Source organism: Pangasianodon hypophthalmus, chromosome 15 (genome assembly GCF_027358585.1).
Source record: "Pangasianodon hypophthalmus isolate fPanHyp1 chromosome 15, fPanHyp1.pri, whole genome shotgun sequence".
Taxonomy (NCBI): domain Eukaryota; kingdom Metazoa; phylum Chordata; class Actinopteri; order Siluriformes; family Pangasiidae; genus Pangasianodon; species Pangasianodon hypophthalmus.
The window spans coordinates 18,858,034-18,870,987 of record NC_069724.1 but is presented as its reverse complement, the minus strand read 5'-3'; the positions used below and the strand labels follow the sequence as shown (position 1 = coordinate 18,870,987).

Here is a 12,954-nt window from a genome sequence, read left to right as displayed (position 1 = left end):
ATACTGAATAAGCTTAAACACATGCGCACACACGCACACATACTCTGGAGTCTGGAAACTCAAGAGAAAGCTATTTTAAATTCTCAAATTTCTGGGATTTTGTTCTGTAAAAGTGGGAGGAAGCTGTGATTGACATTAGGTATGTTTGGTGATGCACATTGCTAAAAGGCCATGTCATTGAGGATTTCTAAAATGTCAGGTTTCTCTTTTCCCTTGTGAAGTTCTGTCACATTTCACTTGGCTTTTGAATAAAAGAGGCTGGTCGGCAATTTTGGGAACAGTACTATTGGGGGATTGGGGGTGTGTGTGTGTGTGAAATAATGATTAAAATCAGTGAAATTACTACTTTCTCTATCTACAAGGACAAAAATTAGGGAATTAGAAGGGAATTAGATTAAAAAAATATTTTAAAAATCATCCTGGAAAAGACCACTCACATCAGGATAGACATGTTTCATCAGAGGATAAAGGTGATCAGTCAGAATAACATACTGATTTGCAGTTAATCTCTATATCCAATATTTACAGTATTCTTATTTTTGGATGCTTTAATATATACTGTACTTACCTATAGCTGCATAGCTGCATATTTTGGTAGTGTTTCTGACACCCTTAATATGGAGATCTGCTACCTGGACTTGTTTTTGAACATATTTCTTAACTGAAGTAACACGGTTCAAATAATGAGAGTGATGTACTGTACAATTTTCATCTATTCATCTATTCAAAAGCATACTCTCATCCCCTGGAGACTTGAATTGGGAGAAATGAGAGATGAATGAGGAGGGGAAAATTAGTTGGAGATTTAAAAAAATATTCACAACTGAGGATTTGCAAAAAGAACAATGGTTGGGATGTTTGTGTTCAGTTTGATTAATTAAAAATAGTTTCACGTTAAATAAGCTAATTAAAAATAGTTGCAAATTCTGCATTCAGGTCTTTAATCACACCCCAGCTGTTGTTCACACGCTGTGCTTTCACACTTAAAATTTGTGCTGACTACTTTTTAACATATAGTCTGCTCAAGATAAGAGCCTTTGAGCACTTAACGTTAAAGTTGCAATCTCTGATTGTAGCTATTTGAACTGCTTTTGGTTTTTAAACTTGAAACACAACAATGGTTAAAATGGTTCAATCTTCCCTAGGGAAACCAGACAATTTATTCACTGAAGGCTGTGTTCCCATACTTCCTTATTTAAGAAATTTCTGCAACTTTAATAGGCTCTTGTTGACTTCCCCTTGCCATTACCACTCGCCTTGAAAAACGCACTTTAGGCGGTGGATTGTAAGTGTCTTCGTGTAGGTGGGTCAGAGAGTGTAACAAGTGTAAAGGGGTGGCAAGATGCTGGGACCATCACACAAATTAACTGTGAACTGGCTGCAAGCACGGGTCTAATACGCTTTCATAACAAAGAGATTGTTTGACTTGGAAGATTTCTGTCCAATTTCAAATTCTGTCTGATTTCTATTATCCCCCCACTGATAATATTGACCTTGTAGTAGGTCCAGGGCCTTGTTTTTTATATGAACCTCCGCTCTGTACCAGCACATGCTGCTCCTGAAACTAGCACTGCTGAGTGTGTATGGACATCCACGGCTCATTGTCAGTGAATGGCACAGCCCATGTGTATCCATTTAAGCAGCATGCTGCTCAGAGGCTCTTTAAGTAAAACAAAAAAGAACAAAAAAGATCATTTTGTCAGCTTGGTTGCCACTTCTGTTGCTCAGCTTCTGTTCAATTTATCTTACACACACACACACACACAAAGCTCACTGCCAAGAGTGAGAGATCACCTAAATACATGTTTACTCCTCTAGCTTGTCCTCAAACACCTCTTTCACGCCCAATCCCATGCTAAACCAAACCCCCAAATGCTATAGCTTGTCTTGTCCTTAGCACCTCATATACTAATTTTTGCCTTGAATAATAAACTTTGCAGCGGAGAAAGGCAAGAATCGTGATGCAAACAAATGGGTTGCATCTGGGGAAACCACGTCCAAATTCAACACTAGTGTGTGTAGTAATGTAACACAATAACGCGATGTGTATCTGTATTTGGAATTAAACCCAAAGTGGGTGTGGCCTAAAGTTTTTTGTTTAATTAAATAGGAACCCTACCAACATGCCCCCAGAAACACTGGAATACACTGAAAATAACCCCCGATATAGAAATACCAGCAGTTTCAGCATGGTCTATGAACTCTGAGATTGACAGTTCCTCAACCTCAGCTACATCACTCGAGTTTATAATTAAGAGAAAATAAGAGATATGCGTAGGACTGTTTTAATCCTGCTGGTGCAGTTAATATTTGTATTTGTAATATTTGTAACTAGTTACTACAGATACTGTAAATGCATCGCATGACACATTCATGATGAACAGAGGGAAAAAGTTCATCCAAACAATCCAAGGTTTCTTTAGCATCATACTAATAGAAAGATCAGAATTTAGCACAAGCAAGTGTTTTGGCTGTGGCAATGTGTTGGTGTGGGGAAGGTTTTTCTGGCACAAATTAGAGGCCCTGATACTCACTGAAGAAAGATTTGGCCAGCACAGTGTATCTGAACATCACAGTTGACCAACTTCAATTTGCAGGACCTGAATGGTACAATATTCAAACACAACACATCCAGCATCTCATAGCATCCCTCTTCGGGTGAATTTCTGCTGCTCTGAATGCTAAAGAAAGCAAACAGGCTGCTAGAAAAGTGTGCCTAAAAAAACCTGCCAACTCTGTATGCTGTTTAAAATTCTAGTCTTGTCTTCGTAGATCCAATAAATTCAAACACAAGCAACAATGTACTATATGGACTATATGGAAATCAATATATTATAGGTATTTATATACCTACACCTGTTTTCCACGCAAAGTAGAAACCTTGGACCACACTCTGAGAATAACTTACTTAGATAATAAAGATAGAAAACATAGTAAAGTAGAAGTCTTTTAATATTTAAAATGAAAAATAACAAAATAAAGAATATGTTGTTAATGTCAATTAAGTAATTAATATTTCAATTAAATTATCTAAAATTTAATAACACTTGGCAAATAGGCTCTGTCAGTTAGAATATCATGACAACTGGCTGTAGATCAGTGTACACATAATGGTCAAAACTAAAGTCACTCTAAAATAGGGTCAAAAACACAAACATAACTGCCTTTACAGTGGCATTACAATGTTATTCAATGTCAAAACCTTCACCGTGTATGTCACTAAAAGCTTAATTAATAAATTAATGCTTTTTAAAAGAGTCTCTCTCTCTCTCTCTCTCTCTCTCTCTCTCTCTCACACACACACACACAAACACACAAACACACACACACACACACAGTGTAATCTTTTAATCTGAGATTACATGATTGGAAAGATTTGCAAAATCTTTGACATGTAAAATTGGTAACATATTTACACATCTTCCAAAAGATATTCCCTTAATTAATGTTTTAATGGTGTGGTAGAGAATGCTGTCTAACACATCGCTCCAAAATCTCCCATAGGTGTTAAACTGGATTGAGATCCAATGACTGTGAAGGCCATAGCAGTATGATTTACATCATTATAATGCTCATTAAACCATTCAGTGTGTCCTTGTGCCCTGTGGATGGGGGCAGAGTCATCCTGGAAAAGACTACTCCAATGTTTCAATGTTTCCTAATAGGATAAAGGTGAACAGTCAGAATAACTTTATATTGATTTGCAGTGCCCCTTTGCTCTAAGTGCACTAGTGCACAAAAAAAAAAAATAATAAAAAATCATTCTCATAGTGTAAGAACAAATCTTTCCCATGGTGTATGTTCAATATCAAGCCAATGTCAGAGAACTCTTCAAAGCTGTGATGCAAAATCCATTACAGAGAAAAACTAATTTTACTGCCCATGTAGTAGCGTTATCTTATAATAAATCTTCAGCTAAGCAGGTTTTATTTATGGCATTATTGTCGGAAATGGCCTCCAACTTGTCCACTTTATGCTTGATGAAGCTGAAAAAGACTCAAACTGTGCATTTTATGAGTGTCTCAAGGCTCAAAGGGAATTTTTTTTTTTGGCAGAGATGAGAAGAAAGTTAATGTCGGCCTTGGTATATTGGGCCACACTTGGGCATTTTTGATGTTTTATTTACAGTGAAATCCTCTAAATGCAAGAACATGCACTCAGGTTGTAAGAAATGCTTCAAAGATCCTTTTAGATAGTGAAATTGGTCATTTTCTTTATTTTGCAACTTTGCATTTTACATAATTGTGAAAGAAATGAAATTTCAAAATGCAAATATTAGCAACAAACTGTATTTATAATATTTCAATATTTCCTTTGTAGATACATATATGAAAGAAAAAACTGCATCTCAGTTAAGAACACAGTAAAAAAGTGATGATACTGAAATACACAAATGGAAAATACTAATACAACAAATGGAAATAATTTTCTGTTTATTTTCTATTTGCTATTTATTTCTATCTATTTTTAATTCCTGATGATAGGATGCAAATTAACACAAATAAAAAAAAAAGATGAATAAAAGACACACATATTCAGACCACAAAAGATTATTCAACATAGCATTAAAGTAACAACAGTAATTGCCGATTGAGAATTTAGGAGAATTTTAGACTTCTGTTATTCCTTATTATAATGAATGTAATATTTAATGCAACATTCAAAATAAAGTTGTAGGTAGGGACAGTGGTTGTCTTTAGGCATATGGTCATCTTAGTGGTGTTTAAGACACAGCTGGTCTTTGAACAAGACTAATATGTCAGAGGTTTGGGATTTTGTGGTTTGCGGGTTTAGTGCGGGATTTAGCCATGTCTAGACTTGTCTAGTTATACATTAAAAGCAGTCAATAAGAGAGGACAAACATGCTGGGATTTAGGTAGGACATGACAATCAGATGACTGTACAAAGGCAATCAAATGTTACGTGCCAAAGAAAACGTGGGAGTTATACTGTCTGGGATTTAGCACAGAGAGTAGAGAGAATATGAGCTCTTAATGTCAAAGGGAACATGAAGGCCATAATGTCCAGCATTTAGACTGTAAGAAATGACTTGTAAGTGAGATTTTACACAATGGCATTTTACCCAGACACTTTGCATGACTTCAGCCTTTCTTTCTCTTCTCGGGCTTCCGCTTCTGCCCTGTCTTGGGCTTCTCCCTCCAAATGGTATCCCACCATCAGTTGGTACACCAAAACGCCCACCATGGCACCAATAAATGGTGCAAAGATTGGAACAAAGAACCAGTAGTCATTTGCCCTGCAACAGGAGAGAAATGGGAAAGTAGATGCAATTAGTATGTTTCTAGCTAGTTAAAATCTAGTGTATCAAGCTATAGGGAGAGAAATTTATGCTTTGTTTAAGCATCATTGTGTTTAATCAATATGTCCTCTGTGTGAAGGGAATGAGTCAGAAGAAAATTCTGAACAGAAATTATAGAGTGCCTTGAATGCTTAAAAGGCAAGCAATGATTAAAAGCTAGAAGCATAAAGCATCTATATATTTTTATACACCACATAAAACCTTATATACCATGTACTGTATAAATGTTTCTTTTAATACCCAAGAAACTGCACCTTTACAATAATTAAGAATGCAAAGAACCATGAACATGTATTAATACGTAAATTTCAAAATGTCCCCATGTCTTCTTGCCTTCCTAACTCTTGCATTCACCCACTACCTGGTTATGCTACGCTAGTACAAAAGCTGAGACACCACAATGAGAAAATCCTATACAGTATGTCTGAAATTTTGACTGACTCAGTGAGTCCAATGAGGAAAAACTGTTGACCGAAATCAGGAACTTTTTAACAGAACAAATCAGAATGGTAAATTCAGTTATATGTCTTTATTTGCTAACTCTGTATTTTTCTGTAGGTAACATAAATATATAATTAGGCAGCTGGATGACATATAGTAAACTAGCTCACATTTGTAACAGGCAAACATGAGTGAGAGTTCATATCATACTCTCAATTTGAATCGTCATAGTCTTTAACAGTAGGCAGACCTGTCAAAATATATGTTACATTTTTGCTCATTACCAGTATTAGATAACATGGCTGGTTAGTTCTATAGCTAAAGGTCTCTGGTTATGTAGCGCTCCTGAAATGAGATTTTATGGAAGTCCTGAGATAGAGCACGTTTAAACACATGTAACCAAAATATCAATTTATAGAATGAACAATTTATGAATGGTTATCATGAGTCACTTAAAAATCACATTTTTGAGTGCAGAAGTACTTCAATATTACATACTGTGTATATAATATTAAATACTACTGAGGCACTGCATATGAAGCAATAAAATATCTACTCTACTTAATATAGTAGAATGTACTTAATATAGTTAAGTACTGACGTGAAGACTTCACTGCCCCAGCCTGCAAGTGAGGTAAAGATTCGGGGTCCGAGGTCTCTGGCAGGGTTCACGGCATAGCCTGAGTTAAATCCCATAGAAAGACCAATAACCAAAACCACAAAGCCTACAGTGAAGGCTTCTAGGCCACGTGGGATTGGGTTGTTATACGGGTCCACGATGGCGAGTATACACACGATCAGAGCTGCTGTGCCAATCACCTGCACAAAAAGGACAGAACTCTTTAGCAAAAGGCAATTTATGGGAATTTAAATCTTTTTAAGCTGGACTTCTTGAAACCACTATTATTTATATTCTCTGTTTTCTCAGCTCATGGCTTATATTCTCACATCAATATACTGTATCAAATTTCTTAAGTTGGTGTCAGTCATTATTTCTGTGAAATAGTGAAATTTAGACTGAGATTTCTGGAAAATCTTATGTGGGGTTCCTGTGTCTTACTTGGTCAAAGAAGCCGTTGACCAGGCTGAGATGTCTGGATGGATACGTGGCAAATATTCCAGCTGTAGCATTTTCCCCCAACACAATCAGACTGCCCTTCCGATACTCCCAAAGTGCATCTGCCATTCCACAAAATGAACTGAGCTAGAAATTGTGGTAGGAGTAGAGTCGCTAGCCTATAGAAGAGCTACTAAAAGCTATAAACTGGACCATCCAAATAGTGAGAGGAAAGAAGGACAACTTGATAGTCTATAGAGTGAAGAGGTTACCTATTAAACATCTGTATACATTTCAAGAGATCAAATTCATGTCCTAGTACTTTGAACCAGCTAATTAACTTTCATCTGCCAATTCTTTTCCTTCAGATATTAAACAAACTTTTATTTCTTAATTTTGCCATTCACCAAAACTCTTACTCACCAAAATACATGCCAAATATTATCCCAGAGCCAAGGAATGCACCCACAGTCTGAAATATGAAATACACAGGGAACTTCCTCCATGGTTCCCTTCCCAGGATGCACAGGGCAAAGGTCACAGCTGGGTTCAGGTGGCCACCTGTAGAACATCAAGAGATAATTTTGGAATGATGCAGAATGCAGGGAGAATTACAGAACTCCAAAATGGCAATTACAATTAATCTTTTTTGCAATCTAGCAAAATTATTGGCACCCTTCACAAAAATGAGCAACAACTAACACACAGATTGGTCAAACAATTTTTGTAAAATGCACTACAACTACCAAAACACTACAAATAGGATGCAAATTAATCTATTAATACACTAACTAATTACATTTAAACAAACAAACAAACAACAAAAAACCAACCAACCAACCAACCAACCAAAAAATACTAGCAAATGGCAATACAGGTGCTCTATTCGATACGTATAGGTTATGTAGTAAATATATATTTTCTATTTATCTTTATCTGTAGTAATTTTTATTTGGTGTTATTTTATTTGGCTCCAGAAATATTGGCACCGTTGGTAAAGATGGGTAAAAAAAGGTAATGAAAAAAATGTCTTTGTGGTTACTTAGTTTAAACTTGAAAAATGAGAAACTATGAGAGAACCCTAACCTCTAACCTATGAGATAAATTGAAGTAAATTTATTAAGAATAAAAAACAATACACCCTAGAAGGAAGGCAGTTTATCATAGGCACCATACACACACACAATCACACATTCATTCACACCTTGGGGACAATTTACAGTAGCCAATCCAATCCAACCAGCATTCATAATATCTCACCTGAAATCTGGCCACACACCAAAATCCCAAGTGTGGCAGCGAAACCAAATGCGAAGTTCACCGTCAGGAACATTCCATGCGATCCTTCGCTCAGGACTAACTGAGCAACAGCACCACAGCCAAACATCTGGATGGAGGAGGGGAAAAACCCACTATGTTATCTCAAAATATCTCAGTGAGAAAATGTTCTTTAACTCTTACTGATCGGTTCCTTAATTCACAGTGGATGTGCCACTGACTTACTAGCATTGTCCTACTTTTTGAATCTATGAAGGGTTCATAGATGTTTTTGGGTAGAAACTGTTTGTTTTAGTCTCTTCATGACCAGTTCATTTTTGAGAACCTCTTGCTCTTCTTAGTCACATGCATTTATCAATACTGTGCTCAATTTTCAAAACTCTTCACACATTAGCATAAGAGATGTCAATGTGGAATGAATTGTGGATCAGTTTTCAATGCTTAGACAAAAAAGGCATTGAATAAAGACATGGCCGCTTCACAGCCCCAGGGTTCGAGCTTGAGCTCTGGTTACTATTTGTACAGAGTTTTGTTTGTTCTATCCGTGTCTGCATGGGCTTCCACTTGGTATCCTCCAACCTCCCAAAGAGTGTGTAAATGTGTTTGTATATGGTGCCCTGTAATCAACTGGAAGCTTGGCCAATGTGTATTCCCCCTTCATGCCTTGTAAATAAATAAATAGCTACATGTTTTCCCAGAGCCTTGTGCCTCGCAACCCCTGTAGGATAAGCGGTACAGAAGATGAATGAATGAATGAATGAATGAATGAATGTTTTCCCAGGATAGGCTCCAGACCCACCATTACCCTGACCAGGATAAAGTGCTTTTACTAAAGATGAATGAGAAGCATTTGCACTGAAAAGTCATGCATTAACACAAGTTGCAAAATTGTGCAAAATTGCAAACAAAATTGAGTTATTGTAATATATATTGTGTTCATGTATGAATGACTCATTTGAAACAAATTCAGAGCATTACTTTTTTCAGGGTTGCATCTAAAGGGTATCTTTAGAGCTTGGTAGATATATTATGTACATGAGTGTCTATAAACAAATTTTTATTACATTCGTGGAATTATTTCATGTTGAAGGTTTCATATTGTGTATTTTCGATTCACTTCCTGAAGAAAGGCAGAAAATACAGCACACTGAATCATTTGCAGCGTTTCTACTCCATTCCATATGCAACATATACTTTGGTACATTTTACACAATAAAGAGGTACCGTGTCCTTGATTTGTATAGTAATACTGGTTTATTTAGAAAATCAAAGACAAAATGCTACATCTTGTAATGTTACATTATGTTAGTGTTTTTCATATCGTTGTGTTATGAATGATAAAGTGTACTTGTTGCGAGAGAACCTTTGATAGTCTGCACTGTAGTTTTATCTGTGAAGAATTTTGAAAACACGAGCTTGAGAAATGTGTATAACCAACTGTTAAAAAAACAACTTTAATGCGATCCATGGCAATTGAAAAAAATATTTCTACAGAAATAGTATCATGTTGGTAATATAGTTATGTCGGATTTGCTCGTCATGGTATAAAGTTGACCTGACATATCGTTAAAATGCAGCCGAAATCTATTGTAATAAATCAAATTGTTTATTCACATTCGCTATTTTGAATTACACACATTCCTCAGATAGAAACACACCATGAAAACATTGGATCCAAAGAATTATAATATGGCAAAAATTCCAGCAATACAGTACAGGAAATGGTTGTGATTTGCAAGGCTACATTTGGCTTAGTGGACCTGTTTTTGTCTGGACAGACAGTCAAAGAATGTGAAGTGAAGCTATAAAAACATGTGTAGGTAAGCGGTAGTGTGTGTGTGTCTGCATACCTGTTGTATCCCCTAAAAGGCTCCAAACCCCAGCTAAGTTGAGTAATAAAAAATCAAAAGGATCCACCCTTAACTGTCTGAAAACAACATGGGCTGAAAAAAGATTTATGCACATATCACTGTCTCAGTCACCACCTGAACCAGATTAAGATAGAGCTTTCATCCGCCATGTTTACTCAGATTTTTTATTTTTATTTTTTTTTTGACAAATGACCTATCTCTGAGGTTATAGTAGAGTATGTATGAGTATATAGCCAGGAAACAGACAAACACATATTTAGGCATATAATGGACTACTAGAATGATTACAATCTTTCTACATACTTTCCATCAAGCTATAACATTCCTGTATGTATTTTAGATCAGACTCTTACAAAAATGGGTTGTCAGTGGTTCTTCGCGTAGTTGAAGGTTCATAATTTTCTTGTGTGTATCTGGATAGATTTTTTTCCCCCCTAACCAACTGAGATAACACATCATTGAACCTATAACATTTTCTTTTATTATGAATTACTGCATTATTAATGTCTGAATTTCAGCCAAGAGCCTGTCATTGAGTACATGAGCAAGAACTATCTTTACATCACGTGTTAATAGAAACTAATATAAATCAATAATATTTCTCTACCAGAATCCAATTCTTCTTCACTGAGATAAACCTAAATAATAAGTGTGTTTATTTTGACTGAAAGCAGTACAGGTAATGACACACAACAGGAGATTGCATTAAATAAGTCAGGTTCAGATTTTTGTTGTTGTATAACTACAACAGATAACCGTGTGTATTTGAATAGAAAGAAATGTGTCGACTCTGAAATATAATGATTTAATAGGTCTATATCACCATGGGAGCTGTCTTGTTATATTTCTAACATTATCTAATTGAATTTAATTGCAACAGTTTTCTGTTTCCTCAGGGCATGTTGCAATCTTTTATACTTGATCTCTAAAGGACTCTTCAGGAAGTTTATTTTCTTTAATAGGTGTCACACCCACGTTTTTATCTAGGCTGAATCCTTCCAAATTTATCGTTAGATCCAGACTTTTCTTTAACTGGACTTCTTCAGCAGATGAAAAACAAACAAACAAACAAACAAAAATAAGCAAATTAGATAATTTTCTTTCTTTCTAGGACAAAACCCAGTCTGTGCCAGTTTTAAAAACGATTTAATGCTAAATAGAAGCTGATAAATTATCATCAGTGATAAAAACAAAAGCAGGATACAGACTTGTAAGATAAAAAAACGTTTAATTCTCACCACCAGGATGAGCGTGCCCAGGCATTCCGCAAGAGCCTGACGTATTAGCAGGTTTCGGATGTGGAACATTTGCATCATTTTGTCCATGAAAACCTTCTGCCTTCCCATGATGCCACAGACACAGTGAGATTTAGAACCTTAGATGAATATGAAGATGATGAACAGCCCACAGTACCTTTGTCAATTCGTAAGGGAGGCACATGCATCCCCCCTTTTAACCAGAGAACACATACACACACACGCACACACACACACACACATGCACGCACATACCTTTGAGCACTCCCTTTCTACCTTCTCTGCCTCCACCCATATCTCTTACATACTATTTGTTTTCTTCCCATCGTTTAGATATATGTTTGTGTGTGTGCGTGTGTGTAAGACCAGGTTCTGTGTAAGTTCTCCTATGTTAATTTTATTTGATGTTTTAATTTTGTAATTTGTTTTTAATTATGTAGCATGTGTTGTATGTGTTGTATTAATTTTTCACTCTGATGTTTCTGTATTAAGCTTATTATCCTTTGTGCTGGGAAGAAAAGTTAAAAGTCTTTCTTTTTTTGAGAAAGGCAGAGAGCATGTTACACATGCAGGCCTCAAGGTTGGGCTGTCTATATTGGTACTGCAATAATATGCAGTGCAGGTATGGTACACATGGAAAGAAATTATTTTTAGTGCAGTTGGGCTACCTTAAATGTTTCTACAACAAATAATAGCCAATAAATTCCTCACCCAAGGGGACCATTAATTATATATACACACATGCATGCTAAGAAGCCATCATTTCCAACTTTGTCCTAGACTGAAATATTTCTTAAAACTTGTTTCTGACTTAAGCAGCCAACTCTGATTATACCCCTCAAAATATATCTCACATCAAATAATTTTAACATACACTAGCAAATGTCCCTCAACAACATCTATTTGCTCCTCATCATACAATATGCCTAAAACAGTAACATCTGGTATCATTACAAATAAGATGTCTTTTTCAGTCTTTAAAGTATTTAAAGACTTTAAACATAAAATACAAATGACCCCTCTTTATTGCATAAAATACATGGATAACAAGAATGAATCAGAAATCATGCCATGCTTCATTTGTATATGATTACACTACATTACACTTACACATTTTATTAGGAACACTTGTACCCCTGCTCACTCATGCAATTATCCAATCAGTCAATCAGCGCAATGCTTCAGTTAATGTTTACATCAAAAATGTGATCTCAGTGGCCTTGATGCTTGCTTGATGAGAGAGGTCAGAGGAGAATGGCCAGACTGGTTCACCCTGACAGGAAGGCTATGGTAGCACAAATAACCACTCTTTACAACCATAGTAAACAGAAAAGCATCTCAGGACATATTGAGGTGGATGGGCTACAGCAGCCGAAAACCACACTGGGTTTCATGCCTGTCAGCCAAGAATAAGAAGACTCACCGAACCTGGACGCATTGCAAAAAGACAAGACAATGCTTTATATATACTTTCCATATATACATTGGCCCATAAGCTTTCATCAACATTGCACATGGCATCTTAATTTATCTCTTGCTAAATACCTGGAAAAGAAATGCCTTGCATGTCTTCCATCTTCCAGAGATATATCCAGGCACCAAGCATTCACTGCATCTAAGAATGACATCTGATCATGTGGACTGTGATCATAAACCTTCCACCTCCATAAAGAAAAGAATTCCTCTATGGGCTTGAGGAAAGAAGGTGATAGGAATGGAGACAATATGCGG

General features: G+C 36.2%; 1 protein-coding gene across 1 annotated transcript; it reads right to left on the bottom strand.

Moving 5' to 3' along the window:
• Positions 1 to 4,201: 4,201 nt before the first annotated feature.
• Positions 4,202 to 11,426, bottom strand: aqp3b (aquaporin 3b). Its single transcript, XM_026929017.3, has 6 exons — positions 11,206 to 11,426; positions 8,079 to 8,205; positions 7,242 to 7,379; positions 6,822 to 6,940; positions 6,363 to 6,580; positions 4,202 to 5,257 (listed from the first exon to the last, which is right to left on the bottom strand). Exons 1-6 carry the CDS (start codon positions 11,311 to 11,313, stop codon positions 5,080 to 5,082), a joined length of 888 nt encoding a protein of 295 aa, XP_026784818.1. The 5' UTR covers positions 11,314 to 11,426; the 3' UTR covers positions 4,202 to 5,079.
• Positions 11,427 to 12,954: the final 1,528 nt, after the last annotated feature.

Coding starts and splice junctions, on each gene's coding strand:
- aqp3b (XM_026929017.3), bottom strand. CDS start 11,313: ATGGGAAGGCAGAAGGTTTTCATGGACAAAATGATGCAAATGTTCCAC. Junction 7,380..8,078: donor GGTGTGTGGCCAGATTTCAG/GTGAGATATTAT, acceptor GATGTTCTACAG/GTGGCCACCTGAACCCAGCT. Junction 5,258..6,362: donor TGGGGCAGTGAAGTCTTCAC/GTCAGTACTTAA, acceptor CTCCTGTTGCAG/GGCAAATGACTACTGGTTCT.